Source organism: Eptatretus burgeri, chromosome 10 (assembly GCF_056783735.1).
Source record: "Eptatretus burgeri isolate ZD-2024b chromosome 10, Ebu_testis_v1, whole genome shotgun sequence".
NCBI lineage: Eukaryota > Metazoa > Chordata > Myxini > Myxiniformes > Myxinidae > Eptatretus > Eptatretus burgeri.
Window position 1 is genome coordinate 9,229,667 of NC_140970.1, and position 18,403 is coordinate 9,248,069.

At 37.8% G+C, this 18,403-nt stretch overlaps 1 protein-coding gene across 1 annotated transcript in view; it reads left to right on the forward strand.

The window, feature by feature from the left end:
- Positions 1-18,403, forward strand: part of ABCG2 (ATP binding cassette subfamily G member 2 (JR blood group)) — a 169,996-nt gene that overhangs the window by 111,767 nt on the left and 39,826 nt on the right. Inside the window, exons 12-13 of the mRNA XM_085897018.1 lie at positions 4,270-4,424; positions 8,245-8,334. Coding sequence (XP_085753144.1) covers positions 4,270-4,424; positions 8,245-8,334 — 245 coding nt within the window. The remainder of the gene's footprint in view (positions 1-4,269; positions 4,425-8,244; positions 8,335-18,403) is intronic.

Here is an 18,403-nt window from a genome sequence, read left to right on the forward strand (position 1 = left end):
TATATATATATATATATATATATATATATATATATATATATATATATATATATATATATATATATATATATATATATATATATATATATATATATATATATATATATATATATATATATATATATGTATATATATGTATATATATGTATATATATATATATATGTATATATATGTATATATATATATATATATATATATATATATGTATATACATATATATATATATATATATATATATATATATATATATATATATATATATGTATATATATATATATATATATATATATATAGATATATATATATATATATATATATATATATATATATATATCTTTTTATATATATATATATATATATGTATATATACATACATACATACATATACATACATACATACATATATACATATATATATATATATATATATATATATATATATATATATATATATATATATATATATATATATATATTGTTGCAAATTCGCGCCCGCCGGCGTGCGGACGGCCACGTAACTCGAATCGCGGCACGTCGCCCACCGGACGGACAATCCAGTCGTGACCCTCTCGGACTAACGCCGGGAACCAGTCACGGGTGGACCTTTCGGTCTCACCGTGATCGAGCCAATCAGCCCCCGCGTGGGATAGGGTTGCTCGCCAAATTCGACCTACCTAAGTACCCACGCGGAGGGTAGACCGGGCGATCGCACCTCGCCGCAGGTCGACTTCGGACACGGGCCACTTAAGCGACCCGTTCCGTACTATCAGAATAACCGAGCGGTGTTATCGTCGACCTCGACGGTTCGATTAATTATCGGGCGTATTCAGCCCACTACCAACCCTTTACGTGAAGCAAGATGAGGATTCAATGGGAGAAATGACGAAGCGAAGCGGGAAACAGTTCAACACAAAAGCACATTTATTCGCGGCACACGGGAAGCACACATATTCGATTCCACCAAAAGCACATAGAAAAAACACAATTCTATTTACACAAAAAGCAAATATAAAAGCGAAAACACAATGCAGAGTTAATACCGACTACCGAGCACACGGCAACACTTATACAATTCTACTTCACAGACGGCGCCGACAACACATACCCAAAACCAAGGAAAAGAATACCCTCAAGGATGAGGCGGGCCTGAGGCTGAGACCGGGTCGCGCCTACCCGTCTGGTGATGAGACGAGGAGCGGCGATGGCGCCTCAACTCCGCGGGCCTCGCGGACGGTGTCTGGTAGGGGGTGGGAAAGGGGCCCCCTTGGTCGCACTATCTCAGCGCGGGGGGAAACAGGAGGGGGTTGCTGATGCTCGGGGTATAGAGGATCTTTATTATCCCGCGACGAGCGTCTCCACCTCGGCCAGGTCGCGCTGTCGGCCTCCCTCGGGTGCAGCTTCCTGCACGACGCGAGCACCCCCTCGTCTGGTGTCGCCGCCTTTCCACAGCTCCGTCCCCTCCGTTCCGACTCCAACGCACACGACGAGCAGCTCCACTGCCCGCGAAGTCTTGACTCTCTGTTTCCGACTCTCCTACTCTCCTACTCTCCGCCTCTGGACTCTCCGACTCTCCTACTCTCCGCCTCCCGACCTCCTACTCTCCGCCTCTGGACTCTCCGCCTCTGGACTCTCCGACTCTCCTACTCTCCGCCTCTGGACTTTCCGACTCCTTCTTCTCCTCCTCTGGACTCTCCTGACTCTACTCTTCTCTTCTCTTCTCTTCTCTTCTCTTCTCTTCTCTTCTCTTCTCTTCTCTTCTCTTCTCACTGATGAACACGGTCCTTTTATCCCCCCGTAGCTTCGCCTTTGACCCCCTCCCTTTGACCTTTCACCTCGCTCCCCATTGGCCCGAGAAAAAGTGGGCGTGAAGGCTTTTTGATCCATAAATTTGCATATATCGATCGCCCTGGGGCGGGGCCACCCGCCCCTCGCTCACCGATTGGACGGCAAAAAGTGGGCGTGTGTCGTTTTTGATCCGTTTTTGAAGCACAAAATCCGTGATTTTGTACACGCTGTTCGACGCGCGCCCTGCACGAGTCCAACACCGGTACCCACAGCGGGGCAAGAACGGTGGCGATGCTACGGTTGCGAGGTGTGACGTGAAGGTCGTGGCGGTTGTGGTGAAACGGCGTTGTGGTTGGTGGTTGATGTTGTGGTTGTGGTGGTAATCATGGCGGTTGGTCCAAAATAAAGATAGCAAAAGAAAAACGGCTATCCTGAAGAGTCGCAGCACGCATAAATGACATGTATTCCCACTAGACAACGGGTTTGGGCCTAACTACACATATACTTGCCGAGATACCTCACCTAAGGGACCTGAATGGTGGTTTGCGAATTTGGGAACCACAACAATATATATATATATATATATATATATATATATATATATATATATATATATATATATATATATATATATATATATATATATATACATATATATTGAAGATGTGTATATATATATATATATACACATATATATATATACACACATATATACATATATATATATATATATATATATATATATATATATATACATACATACATACATACATATATACATATATATATTTTGCCTTTGGGTTTTAATACTTCTGTTTTGCTTTGTCACTACCTGAGGGTTTGGTGTGTTTGAGCCCCCCCCCCCCCCCGCCCCAGACTCTGTATAGAATTGATTGATGAATTTTGTGTGGACAGTGGCGTGAAAACGGGAAAGCAGAGGGGGGCCGAAAAACACCTCAATGGATAGGTTATGAGCTGTAGTTGTACACCTTGACACTGGTTTTTTGACAGACATGAAGATGCGAGGAAAAAACGGTATTTTTAATCGCGCTGATATATTATATTGTGAGACGCCAACCATGATGATGCTGCTTGTTTAATACACGTTTAAACCTTTAGCCCCTTTTTTCTGTGTTCCCATAACGGCCTTTAACAACAAGAACGATAGCTTCATGGTCCTCGGGGACTCGTATGTTCAAAAGAACATACCCTTATATTTTTTTATTTTTATTTTTGAATAAAAATGTTTCTCACCTGAAAAACATTCATGTTTGGTTGAGAGCCAGGCAATGACTCGTGGCTTTATCTCCCCCACCCTACTGCTAGTCTTTTCGAGCTCTATTTTTGTGCTCACTTTTCCAATTTTCAAGCTGGATTTGACTGTCATCCCCAGCTTTTACTTTCTCCTGTGTCCCTTATCTGCCTTCTCTTGCTCAGAGCATCATTTTATCTCCAACTTCCAATCCAGATTCAAACTTGGAGATACTCTCCACAAAAAGGTCAATGAAATACATAATTGGTATAATTTTATTCTAATAAACTCAAAATTACATATCAATAAGTAAAAGGATAAGGGAGGGGTAAGCCCATGTCAAGGTCGTAATCAGCCCTTGGCAAAATGGTCTGGGTGTGAGATTAAGGGGGGTTGGGAGAGAAAGAAAGAGAGGTGAGAGAGACAGACAGACACGGAACGAGGCAAAACTTTTCATGTATGACCGCCTATCCATGAAGAACAAAACATTTACACATATGATGTCATAGGTCACATGATTTGGCAGCCATATTGGATTGAGTAAAAATCTTTTTAATTTTTTTTTTTTATCTTGAACCGTTTCATTGATCTACGTGAAACTTCAAAATTATGATCTAGTAGTGATAGGGTATATGTGTATTAAATTTCAACCTGATCGGACACATGGTCTGGCAGCCAGATTTATTTATTTTTTGACCTTTTTCTTTGATTTTTTTGTTTTTCTTTTCTTTTTGATCTTTTTGATTATTTTTTTTATTTTAATAATGCTCACTTTGCTGTTCCTGGATGGGTTTGAGAGTAGAAAAGTAGCAGCTGAAATGTGAATCCTTTCCAGGTTCCTCCTGATGACTTCATCTTTGCTTTTAGCTTGTTCGGATTCCTTCTGATTACTCCAATGCAGGACTGTACCTAAATAGTCTTCCATTTGATTTGAATTGAATTTATTTTGATCCCTTTCTGAATTCAATTGAATCATAAAAACGTCATGGGTCATGGTCAGGTGTCCATTCAAAACGGGGTTGCATCAAAGCAGGACGTCTTGGTACCCGGTCATCGCTGCCAGCAGTTATAAAGTGGCAGTTCTGGTTATGTCTATGATTAATTGCGTCACACAGCAGTACACAAACACCTCACTAAGTATACTACACAAAACTACACAAACACCACACAAATAATTCCTAGCGAGGGTCTGCAATCTTTGATTGCTCTTTTTCTTGTTTGTATTGTGTAGGGTTGCAGCCAAAAGTGGACAACTTCTTCATATATCTCCTCACCATCATTATGGTTGCTTATGCTGCAATCTCATTGGCTTTGGCGCTCAGTGCAGGATCGAGCAATGCACCTGTAGCCCACATCCTCATCACAATCTCATTTGTATTCATGATTGTATGTATCTTTGAAGCATGCAGCTCTTTTGTTTTTATATTCATTGTTTCAAGACTTACTTGCTTATAATATCGGCAAATAATCCTTTTGTCTTTAGTTTGAATTTTCATCAAATTGAAAATGGCAAAAACAATTTGTTTGGAATTTGTACGTACAATGCACATACATGGAGTTTACAAAAAAATGCAAGAAATGTTCACCAGAAAACACAAATACCCAAGCAACTTAAGGTTTTGTTAAAATGGAGTGGTCCTAACATCAGGGACGAACAAGCCTTGTGCACTCAGATCTTAAATGCCCTTTGAAAAGAGCACACGAACAAAGGGCTGCCACAGACCACGAGACCAAGGTGACCATAATGAGAATTACATTATTTTGTAAAAATCAATTCTCCCAACTGCAAGATATCCTTTGAGCTTGTAGAGTACTTATATACACATGGAAAAAAAGTTAATCACACCTCTAAAATAGTGCTGTTTGCGAAGAAAATATTGAATCAAATTCAAATTTAGTAAAATGAAAGAATCCTCCAAGCAAGGCTGTATTTTCCATTCATCACTTGGCCAAGGCAATTTTGCACACCCAGCATTGCAGCCTGCAGGGTATTAACTTTATAAACACTTTCACCTCGTCAATATTTGGAGACGATAACAATATAGTTGTATACCTCCATTGGTAGACTGTGTTACTATGTTCCATGAAAGACTAGTGAACCCCAAAATGGGAAAATATTTGGATGAACAATGCTGGGATGTCTCGCAGTGATGTCAACTTGGCTTCCATCAGAATTATCAGCAGATTGGCCCACAAACATCTTGAGCACCAAGGGTGACCTCTAACAGAGATGATGCAGCTCTGATCGGGCTTGTCAGATGTATTCCTTTTGCCACAAGCAGTGTTGTGGCATGGATGAAATCTCTCTCAGAGGTTATTCAGGCAAACTGTCCAGAACCAGATTACAAAGCCAGCAGGCCAATTACATACCTTCTTCTCATTGCAGAACACAAAGCTGCCTGCTTGTCATGATGCTATGCACCTCGACACTGGAATCTCTTGTCTGGGGGGGGGAGATATAATGATCTGATGATAGGCAATTTCTCTTACATTCGGCTCATGAAAGAACTCGGGTTTGGCAGCAACCTGACAGCCTATACACCCAAGAACCATGTAGAATCCATCCCGTTTCGTGCTGGATTTGTTATGATATGTGACTGACTGTCATATGATTGTAAACTTGACCTTGTCACTGCACATGTTAACCTGACAGGTGAAAGGTATCATAATAACATTGTGGATCATCTTATTGTTCCACATTTTGACAACCATCCATTTCTCACAAGACATGTATGCATGGATGACAATGCCAGACCCCACCAATATCACGCGATTAACAACTTTTTGTTAAATAATGCCATCACAACATTACCCTAGCCAGCAAGAAGTGCTGACTTTAACCCAAAAGAGTACAATTGTGACATTATTGGGTGAAGAATTAAGAAAATGGAACCTCCTGTGCACACTCTCTCCGCTTTGAACCAGGAATGACAATTCCCATTGGATTCCTCTGACGGTTTATTCAGGGGTTTGAGAAGGAGGGTCATCACATTCATTTGCTTGTTTCACAAATTATTGATGTTGCATTGCACATCATTGGTTATCATTATTCACTGCATGGTCTCGAGCCCGACATCACAGGACGTGTGGCCAACAGAACCATTCTAATCAGCATGTTTTGGTATGAAACTGTGCCATTACAGCCATCCACATCTTGTGATGATAAAAATTAACAAACTGTCCGAATCACTCGTGAATGATTTGTCAAACATGCACACTTTACCAATACATGGTTTTATTTTTGATAAACGTAACTGTTTCTGAATAACCTTCTCAGTTATTGCTATGAACGCAGCCTTGTGCTTAACTTTTTTCCATGTGTGTACAAAGGAAAGATAAAATTATTTCAATATTCTGGATGTATTATTACGAATCTGGCAGTCATTTGCACACAACAGCCAGAGTCCCCGCAGTTCACTTATTTCGTTAAGTATATGTGTATGGTTAGAATCCACCCCCTGTGTCTAACGGGAATTTCATGTGTGCGCTGCAAGTTATTTTGTAGTTAGTTTTTTTTTTATATTCCCCAACAACATCCTGCTTCGTTCCGCCACCCAACCAAACCTTCGCACACCAACTCCATTATCCACGTGTTTTTGGCTGAAGGCGTGGGCGGAGCCTCCATCACCTCAGATCAAGGCTCCGCTCCGAAGAAGGGCAGGGAGTGTTTCCTCCAGCCAATGGGAAGCCAGAAGGCCAGAAACAACTGCAGAGCCTCTTCGGGGGGCGGGCCACCGACACCCGTCCAATGGGAGGCAGAGTTACCTCAGGACGGATCCCTCCCACCTCGCAGGAGGGGTTGAACAGTTGTGCGATCCGTCTGGGTCGTTTCGTCTGGTCTGCTGGCCATCTTCTGTCTTGGTGCTGGCTGACGTCTGCCGCTTCGTCTTGGTTCCTTGGCGCTTGGTGCGAGGTTGTCTGTGTGGGTTCGAGTCCCACCGTGGTGGTTGGAGCGTCCGATCTTCCCAAGCCCTTCCACAAGAATCCTGAGCTCCACAAGGGCAGGTCGGCAAGCCGTGCGAACGCGGCCAGGTACCGACCAAACTCTGACCTCCAGCCTGTCTATCCCCTTGGCTGCGAGGGTCGAAATAATGACAATCCGGTTCCATTTTATTTTGGTGTGTGTGTGTCTGTGGTGGTGCCGTCCTATAAGTAGAAATTGTATAAGTGTTGATTGCTCATTGTATATTTTCCTGCATATTCGTGATTAAGTCTGCTCTGTGTCTCCCTTCCCGATTATAAATAAACCCCTGTTAAATGTTCCAGTTCGTTGCCTGTCGTTTCTATCATTGACCCAGCACGGTGCGGGCTTGAGAAATACTGAGGCCGTTTGTGCCATAAAATGTCATTTGGACCGGCATGGCTTTGGTAATTTCCGCTCGTTTACGCCGGACCCAAGTCGGTAACAGCGACTCGGTTCGGAGAAAGCCGGCCGAGGGTGTGGCTTCCCCAGGAGTTAGATGGCGTGAGTAGTTAGGTAAATTGGAATAGACAAGTGGACCCTACCTCACGCCATCGAAAGATTGTCGACCACGGTCCTTCAAGTGACCCATCGACTCCGATCTTATCCGGGGTGACTACCTTTCAATTCCGGTGTTTGGTGGGAGGCGGCACGACTGCTCCATCTCGCGATCGTCCTCACCACCGAACCCAGCACCACAACAGTATATCATCAAGGCACGAATTACCCATTTATTCCATGACAATTTGTAATTTGGAGAGGTCTTAAGGGTTCTACACTATCCTGCAAAGATGTCTGGTGTTGGCTTAACGGTTAAGATAGCTGGCTTAAGATCTTCGGGTCTTGAGTTTGAGCCCCTGATGTGCTGTTTAAATAAAACCAGGTGGCTTGATTGAGCCTTTAATCCTTCTGAGGTTGGCAAAATGAGTTACAGTTTACTGGGGTAATAATCCATTTCAGTATCCTGCGTTGGAGTGGAAACATGTCCAGGACTGTACTCCTTAGCCAAATGAAACTGTCTTGGCAGCCCTGTGTGTTCATAGTGTAAAATGAATGGTTATTATTACTATCTTGCAAAAGGTCATGCGGAAACAACTGAAAGAGCTTGGGGACAAAGCAATGTTTGGTGACTTCCTCACTTTCATATAACTATTTTACTTTTCTCTAGAATAGCAATTTAAAAAAAACATGTTGCATGAGTCAGAGTTCAAAAAGATGCTAATTTGTTTTCCATTGTGTCCACAGCTATTTTCAGGTCTTCTGGTAAATCTTCCTAGTGTCATGAGCTGGCTCAGCTGGATCCAGTATTTCAGTATTCCTCGTTATGGAATGGCGGTAAGCTATCATGTATCACTGTTGCACCTCATCATAATATAGCAATAAACTTGCATGCATTTCTCTTAATTTGCCGACCATGTTAGTACACCTTTATGCACATGTCATTGTTCTCTAATATGAAAGTCCATATGTGTGGAGGTTCGAAGAAGATGTGTTCTTCTACAGTCCAGGCTTGTGAAAGACTGATAACACAATAGAGCAGTGATTCTGGATTTTGGAAGTGTCACCAAAAGGTGTTGATGGTGATGGTGGACTACATTGGTGTGTCTTGAATGCAATGAAACACTATTCATTGCTCCATCTTGATGATTTCTTCACAGCAAGATTTCTTCTTTAACAACTATCATAATAAATGAGATGCCCGGACTTTGATTCCTGAGGTTATCAATGGAAAGATGGGAAATGACGTTGATAAACTCCTCCACCTTCTTTCTGTATCCTCAAGGGACTGGCTGATGCTGTTGGCCAATGATCCATGCAGCCTGGAAAACTCTTCATCCATGGTGCCTTGCTGGGTATGCACAACAGCTCACAGAGGTAGATCCATTGTGCCATCGTAGGCAGAGTCAGGGCAGGTATTTCGAGTTTTGACACGTTGCTGGCACACAATGGCCTACACTTGGTGAAAACCCCATGGGGTCATTCACCTCTACCAACCATTGCTGGCAAATGTGACCACAACTTATCAAAAATGCACAATGATGCAACATCCTGCCTGTGACGAACGAGGATGACAGTTTATAGTATGATGACATGACATGAGGATGACAGTTTAAGTTATGAGGCAGAGTATTGGTGCTGCTTAAGCAGTTTCCTTGGCTATTGGGCACATCCTGGACGAGTCGTCACTCCAACATAGTATACCAGCATGCTGGCACTCATTTTGCCAACCTCGGAAGGATGACAGGCCGAGTTAACCCCACCTGGTATTAATTCAACAGCTGAGCGGGATTTGAACTCAGGACCCTAGAATCCAAAGCCTGCCACCCCAACCATGAAGCCAACACCAAGCATACAAGCTTCTCATTTAATGCTGCTCGTACCATTGGTGAACCTGCGAATCAAGCTGAAGTTTCCACCACTCTCACGTGCAACCAATGAGCAAACTATTCAAGAAATAACTTTGTCAAAGATTTGGAGTCTGTGAACAGTAACTATTAAGTCACTTTGCTAACTCAGTGACTGCAAAGATCAGTGGTCCACTTGATGGAGGAAAACAAAAAACAACCAAAATCCAAAGACGAATTATGTGAAACATTGCAGAATGCATGGGACAACCTCCCAATGGAATTTCTCCTAAATTTCAGGAAAACATTCCAAAGTAGAAAGATATCTGCTGTTTTGCATGGAATAAGTGGTCACACAAAATATTAAAATTTCATGCATTAGTATTGTAAAATATAATTCATTTTTGTTTCTTTAATAAAACATGGTTGGTGCAAGAACATTTCTTTATCAAAATATACCAATGTGATAATAAAAATGTTTATTTCCAAGATGGCCTTTCACATGATATTGTCAGGTCAGGCCATATCAGATCTGTGTCTTGCTGCAGGGACCATGGACCTGTGAATCAGAATAGCACTAATTTCTTTGACTTAGCAAAAAGTTGTGGACTTAGGGTGGCTGAATCATGGTTTCAGCACCCACAGATTCATCACTGGACTTGCTATTCCACTGGTGGTGGTGAGGCAAAGGAGATTAACCATGTGCTCATTGATGTTCGCTGGAGGACGATTCAGAACTGCAGGGTCTACCAGAGTGCCAAGTTCCTCAACACCAACCACAGCCTTGTAGTATCTCTGAGGTTTCAGCTCCAATCCAGGGAATGGTACCATCCCAGCCTTGGCGGCATGTTGGCAAGCTCAGATAAGAGGGTAGCTGAGGAATTTGCAAACAGGCTGAGCGGGGATTTGGGTGGAGGAGGGGGGTCTGGTTACTGTGGGGAATCCTGAAGAGTTGTGGAGTGCCTTTAAGACGACCATCCTTGATGTTCCTGGTGGACGCCTTGGATCCCACCGTCAAGTGAAGAGGAACTTTGTCTTCCAAGGGCTACTGACTACCATTGACCAGCCACAGGGCCAGGCTTAATGGCAGAGCTGAGCTGTTCAGAGCTGAGGCGTAAAACTGCACATGTATTGAGGGTGGACAAGGAGGACGATGTTCGAGGAATCTGTGAAGGACTAGAGCATCACCTATGGATGAGGGATTCTGCTCCAACTTACAGAGGAATTGTGCATCGCGTTCCTCCAAGCCCATCCCTCGGTGTGCTGCTGTTCGAGCAGAGGGTGGTGGACTCTTGACAGAGGAATCCGAAGTGATAGCCAGCTGGGCCAGTTACTTTGAGCGGCTTCACCAGGCTGACCCATCAGCTGTTGTTAGATATAAGGGGTAAAACTATCCATATTGCTGACCCTCCAATCAACTGCGAAGCGTCTTTGTTTGTGGAAACACAAGCGATGGTGAACTATTTCAAAGGGGGTAAAGCCCCAGAGAACTGTGGCATCCATGCTGAACTCTCAAGACTGGTGGAAATGCTGTACTGGTATCGTTGCATGCAGTTCTGTGCTGTTTGGAGCACAAACATCATCCAACTGACTGGAAAAGGGGCCTCATTGTCCCTCTCTGGAAAGGAAGGGTGATCGCCAGGACTGCCACAACTACCGAGGGGTGATGCTGCTCTCAGTGCCGGGAAAGGTCTTTGCTAGGATAACTCTTCATAGGATTTGCCACCATCTGCTCAAGAACCAGCGCCTGGAGCAGTTGGGCTCTACACCAAAGACGTCAACGATTGACCATATCCTTGCTCTCGGGGTTCTCACCGAACGCAGACAAGAGTTTCAACAGGAGCTTCTTGTAGCCTATGTTGATCTCTGCAAAGCATTCAATTCGGTGAATCGAGATGCCCTCTGGCTGATTATTGATCTTCGCGGGGTACCACCAAAGTTGATCAATCTGATTTCTGAACTATACACTGGTACAGAGTATCTCCGACTTATATCCAGTTGTTACTGGAGTTTGTCAGGGGTGTGTATGTGTGTATTGGCTTCCACACTCCTCAACACTTGTATGGACTGGAGCTGTGGACTCCACATTGCATGGATTCCACATGCTCGTCACACTCCAGATGTTTTGATTTACCTGCCGATCGCATCATGTGCCTTCTGGTTGAATGGTTTGCATTAGTGAGAACAATCACCTAGTTGGCAGACAGATGGTTGTTTTTTGCTCACAATAACAGTCAGGAGGTGCGTCTGAAGTTTAAACGATCAATGTGGTCGTTATTGATTAGATATTTATCGGTATGCTGTCCTGATGAGGGCAAATCAGCCTGAAATTTGGATAGGCAGCTCCTTTTGATGTTTAACTGATGTTGGCAGTCTATTCTTTGTCTGGTTGATAGAGTTGCAAGGCCGAGGCCTCCCAGTTGAAGGTGACACTTTGGTGTAGGACTGTCCAATGAAGATTGGTGTGTTTCGGTTATGATTATATATATATATATATATATATATATATATATATTATATATATATATATATATATAATATTATATAAATATATATATATGATATTATATAATATTATATAATATTATATATATATATATATATATATATATATATATAATATTATATAATATTATATATATATATAATATTATATAATATTATATATATATATATATATATAATATTATATAATATTATATATATATATAATATTATATATATATATATATATAATATTATATAATATATATATATATATATATATATATGTATGTATATATATATATATGTATGTATGTATGTATATATATATATGTATATATATATGTATATATGTATATATATATATATATATATATATGCCTGGTGTTGGCTTAGTGGTTAGGGTGGTGGCTTGGGATCCCAGGGTCCTGAGTTCAAGCCCCGTTGGCTGCTGAATTAACACCAGGGGGTTGACTCAGCCTGTCATCCTTCTGAGGTCGGCGAAGTGAGTACCAGTGTACTGGTCCCGGTGTATGCCCCGGTTAGAATAGGTGTGCCATATCCCTGTGTGTCGTAAGAGGCGACCAGGGTTGGCGTCAGGAAGGGCATCCGGCCATAAAACATTGCCTCAAGAAAAAGCCTAACCCCTGCACAGCAGGGAAAAATGGCTGTAAAAACGGTCATTTTTATATTATTTTATATATATATATAAGTAGGGTAAGAATACTGATTCTGGCTCACTTTTCCCCATGTAAATGAATGGGGGATTTTCAGCGATTCCCTTTTTTTTCCCTAAAAATAAACCCCCTTTTTATCCCAAGGTATATTTATTTGTCTCCCCTTTTAACCTGGAGGTTGAACCTCATTGAATTGAACACCTGGGGGTTGAACAGCTCACTCATTGAACCTATAAAGATTTGTTCATTCTCAAATTCCTTCAATAGTTTAATTTTCTTTGCACAATAATCCCCATCTAAAATATTGACAAACAAAACATTTGAATCTTTATATTTTTTAAGATACCCCTTTTGTGCCATTACGAAATGATAAACTTCTCTTAATGCTCTCATCTGGCCACCTCCTGAGCCACATATCATTTTGAGATTATAGTAAATTGTTTTTTCATTGTTCAATTGATAACCATCAAAGTTTTCAGTCCATTCAAGGATATTCATTTTTTTCTTTACATCCTCTAACTTACTAGTTTTTAAATTGATTCACTTATTTGTTTTATTTACCTTTGTTTTAGTTATTTTTTCAACAAGACTTATTTGATATTTTTCACATTCATTATGTTTTCCATTTATATACCAAGACTGAGATTTTCTCCACTCTTTAGTTTGATTAATACTTGGTTTAACCATTTATATATTGTGAAAAAACGCGGCGGTAGCCCTTAAAAAACCCTAACCCATCTTCCCATCGTTAAAACACAATCTATTCTATTTACTCTATCATACAATATCCATATGGAACACAATCTATTCCATTATCTAAAATAAATCTCTTATCATCAAAGGCTCCTAATGCCTTTTTATTTACTTCTTCACTATATATGTTATGTTTATAACTTCTTATTGTATTCATTTTCCTATATTCTTCTTTCTTATTCATCAAACAATTATAATAATTTCTAAAAGTTATTGATTTCTTTATTACATATTTCTTTATTCCCTTTAACCTCTTATCAATCTGTTCACCATACTTATAAGCATATGCCTTTGCTCTCAATCCAATAAACTCACTCATTACTTTTCCACCCAACTCATCCTTAAACTTACCAATAACCTTTTCATTCTTTTTGGAAAATAACTCACTCTTCTTGCTGAAATTACTTGTATCATATACTCCAATATTTTTCTTCATATCTTCATAAACATCATCAGTTTTTATATCTAGGATAAAACTATCAGTGTCCATATACAACAATGAAACATTTTCACCATACTCTTTCTTTAAGTCATTATACAAATAATCATACATCAATATCTTTGATAAATCAAGAACTGCTATTCCAATATAAATTGGTTTATCCATTACAATACTTTCCTTTTTCATATGAATTGCAGAAAAGTTCTCTGAAAAAACCTCTTCTCTCTCAAAACTTGGTTTATTTATCAATCTCGAAGCTTCTTTCCAAGATGTTGCGAATCTAATGTTTTGCCTGTTTCTAACATTTTCCATAGTCTTTCCAAATACAGCATTATTCATTAATTTATAAAAGTCCCCTTCAAATTTTACTTTTGTATTTGCTCTCATATCTGTATTGAATTGAATATACTTTTTCACCCAAGGACTTTGTTTAAATTTTAAAACTCTATGAATTTTAGCTACTCTCAATCCTTCTCTCAAAAACTGTTTTAAGCTTCTCTGATGTAAAACATATCCCTCTTTATCATAGAATGTTGTTAATAACTTTTCTGTTGATTTGCCTTTAATATTAAAACTTTTATGATAATCACTGAACCATTCTTTCTTTGGGGTTTCTTTCTCACATGCAAAAGGAAGGTCTTTATGCTTATTATGAAGAACACTCGGGTACCTCAAATCAACTTCAAAATAATAACCTTCTTCTTCGTCATTCAATTCCTCTTGAGAAGAAATAACAATATTCATCAAAGCCTTTTCATAATCCTTTTCTTCCACCCACTCTAATTTACCATAAGGCAGAGATTGAGACATTGCCCATCCATACAAATTATTAGCATCAAAATACATCAAATAATTACTATCTTTTTCACTATCATAATTTGGGAGATATTTATTATTTGCTTTCGCATATCTTTTTGAACATACTTGTGATATTCCACCTCTCTTGGACTTCTCAACATCACTGATTAAATCTATATCTTGTTTTGTCATTTTCAACATTGCACTCCAAGCTAAACCAGGAGCTGTGAAATAGTGGGCAGGGTCTAATCCATAACAATTTTTATTATGACAGAGTGTTCTAAAAGCCTCAAACACATCAGCTAACAATAAAACATCTGTTTTTAGATATAAATCATGATATTCTCCAAGGTTCTTTATCTTAAATATTTTCCATATTTCTTGTGCGTGTTTATCTTCCTTATCACTTATCTCTTCTTCATAAAGGTTATTATAGAAACTTTCTTTTGAAGGAAGTTGTGTTTCTTTAAATCTCATAAATGAATCCATATAATCATAAGGATAAATTCCCTTACTTGTATGAATTTTCTCTTTACTTTGAATTTCATTCCTTGTTTGAATTTCCTCTCTCGTAAGAATTCCTTCTTTAATCAGAATTTCATCTTTAATCTGAATTTCCTCTTGAGTTAGAATTTCATTCATTGTTCGAATTTTCTTTATAATTAGAATTTCATCTTCAGTTAGAATTTCTTCATTAATTAGAGTTTCCTCTTTACTTTGAATTCTCTCTTTAATCTGAATTTCCTCTTTAGTGAGAATTTCCTCTTTTGGAAAGAATGAATTAAGATTTGGAAAAGAGTCCGTGGAGCTTAGATTTGATGCGAGGTAGGCTAGTGGTGTTCCCATAAACTTGTAAGAATCTAGAAACCTAATACGAGTTAAAGGTTTTGTGAATATCATTTTTGAAAATGAAATATACTTTTGACTTGTGTTTGTTATGGCAGAAATATTCCCTGGTGTTTTTGAAAGTTCATTTATAAATAGATGTGTATCATAGTTGGCGCTGTTGTGAAGAAAGACTGGAATAAAAGAAGGTAATTTATAATTAAGATTACAACAGGAATGAGCGGGACCTCTATATTTACCAGTAAGATGACAATGGTCTCTAACTTTAGACTCCTTAATTTCCCCCTCACAAATATGACAGATATTGTTCATTCTAAATTCTAATTTTTCTTCTTTGGTTAATTTCATCGGTTCATTTGTTTCTTTCATTAATTTAGTGAGTCTGATACAATCCTTTTCTAATCGTTTTACAAACTCTTGTGAAGCATTTTTTCCATGATAATGTTCAAGTTTGTTATACTTTTCTCCAACAGATGATTTGATATAATAACAGAAACCACAAGGAATATGTTTTTGATATTTATTTGTATATGGTTCTTTTGGATTAGGAGAAGCAGTATTTATCTTTTAAGGATACATTCAAAATCAGCGTATATCACAAATGGGTGCATGATAGATTTATTATAATCTTCAAAAGAAATCTTTTCACCAGGTTTAGGCATTGTAATTACAGCTGATTTATGATTACTACAATATTTTGAATGTTGTTCTAATCGTTCTTTTGTATGAAATGAATTAAGACATCGCTTACAAGGATATATTTTGTTTGCTGTTCTGAATACCTGAGAAGAGATTAATCTTGATAAATTATTGATGTATGTGTAATGTGAATTCTTTCCAACACTAAAATATAAAAGGTCAATGTGTGTTTCTTCATTTTTATAGTTGTTTGAAATTTTTAATATTTGAACTTTGTTTGTATCCGTTAATCCATATACATTAATAGAAAGATTATTCTTTTTCTCAAATTTAGGAATATCTGTTAGTGGCATTGGGAATTTAAAATCTTTAATGTCCAAGGTATTCTCATATTTCATATATTGTTTTACTCTTTCTGAATTACATTTTGGTGGATGAAAGTGAGCAAGAACAGACCAGAGAAAACATTTATTATCATTGTTCTTAATATTAACAACTGCCTTCTTTAGTTTTATTTCTTTTGGTAATTCAATATAAGAAGAAGCTTTAAGAGGGGTTGATTTTAGAATGTGTATATCTAAAAAGATGATTTTTTTAATATTGAATCCACTTCCTACCACTGTATTATCAACATCCTCCTCTTGTCTTGATAGTTCTTCATAAACCCCACTATTCAAAAAATCTTGAAATGATGTTATAAAATGAAGACCTGTTCTCATATAAGGAGTATGTTCTTCATCTTGTCTTTTCATATTCATTTTTACTCCCATATAAAACTTTAAAGTTTTCATTTCTTTTAATGTCTTTTTAATAAATTTTTCAACATCGGGTTTCACTATTTCAATTGATTCAGCTATTGATGATGGACCGGGTTCTCCAAATTGAAAAATCCTTATTTTTATATGCCCTTTAAATGCCCCATCAGTGTTTTTAATATAATAGTCTCCCTTTACTTTAAACTCATTTTTCTTGTGTTTTTGTGATTGAAGATGTTTATTATAACTACTCTTCAAAACATCCTTTGAACAGATATCACAATGTTTTCTTTCCAACTCAAGAGAAGATATTTGATGAAATAGATTAAATGTGTGTTTGTTGGTTCGGAGGTGTTTTCTATAATGTTTATATTCGTGATTACAAACATCGCAGTACGTTGTATTCACCATATTTATAGAATAAAACTTTGCTTAAACTAAAATTTTCTTGATAAAAATTTCGTTTAATTTATAGGTGAATCTGTGCTTAAAAACATTTTATCCTCCAACTTTTTCACTTAATAAATACAATGTTTCAAGACACAAAAGACAAGTTTCAATCAATCTCTTCATCTGTTAAAGATACTGAGAAATATGTCAAGGATGTAAAATTGAACAAAGATAAATATAACAACTATTGGATAAAAACTATTATGGTAAATAATATGAGTTCTTCAATTACCTTCAGTGGAAGGGCTTTTAGTATACCTGGTAGAACATCAATTAAAGTATCTTTAACAAAAGTTTCTCCTCTCCTTCTAGTAATATATTCAAAACTAGAAAAAGCAATGAAACAAGAAAAAGTATCAAAGAACAAAAACCTTATCGATGAAGCTTTAGAAAGAAAAGATAAGACCATCTGTAATATGCAAGGAGAAATTTGTATTTTTTTCAACAACCTTAAAGATGTAAATCCTGATGAAATAAAGGATGTTAATATATCAGGTGAAATGACATTTCGTTCAATAGTAGTTAACGATAATTTTAAAATTACCTTTAATATAAAAAATGTTGTCGTTGAATCTGATAATGAAAAAAAGTATATCGATATCGATGGTAATATACAACTGAAAGTATAGATGAATTTCAGTTTAAGTAAAGTTTTACTTTATAAATATGCTAGACTTTCCTGATTCTTCATATGACAAATTTGAGAATTGTCCTGCGTGTGAAAGAGGGGGATTAAACACAGAGTCAAAAGCCTATAAACAATGTATATTCTGTGATTATCTTCTAATTAATGATAATAAAAATATAAAAAGGAAAATAATTATTTTAGATTTACACCAAAAATGAATTACTTTACAAGATTGATTAGAGAAATGAATGTAAAGTATGAGGGTGATAACACACCTTTCCTTACAAGGGAAGAAACTGAACGTATAAGAGAAATGTTCAAAGGATTGTTGTTATACATTATTCATGGATGTAATTTTCAGGGAAATATCAACACAAGATATTGTATAAATAAAATAATGGATTATCTTGAAATTAAACCTGAACTTAGGATAAAATATAGAGTTTCTAAAAAAGCCAATAATAAATTAAATAACTTGTTTTCTAAATATATAAATGAATGATTTTTTACCTATTTGGGAAAATAAGATAAAATTTAACAACCATAAAAATCTCCCAAATTCATTAAGATGTCTCATAGTTGGTTCA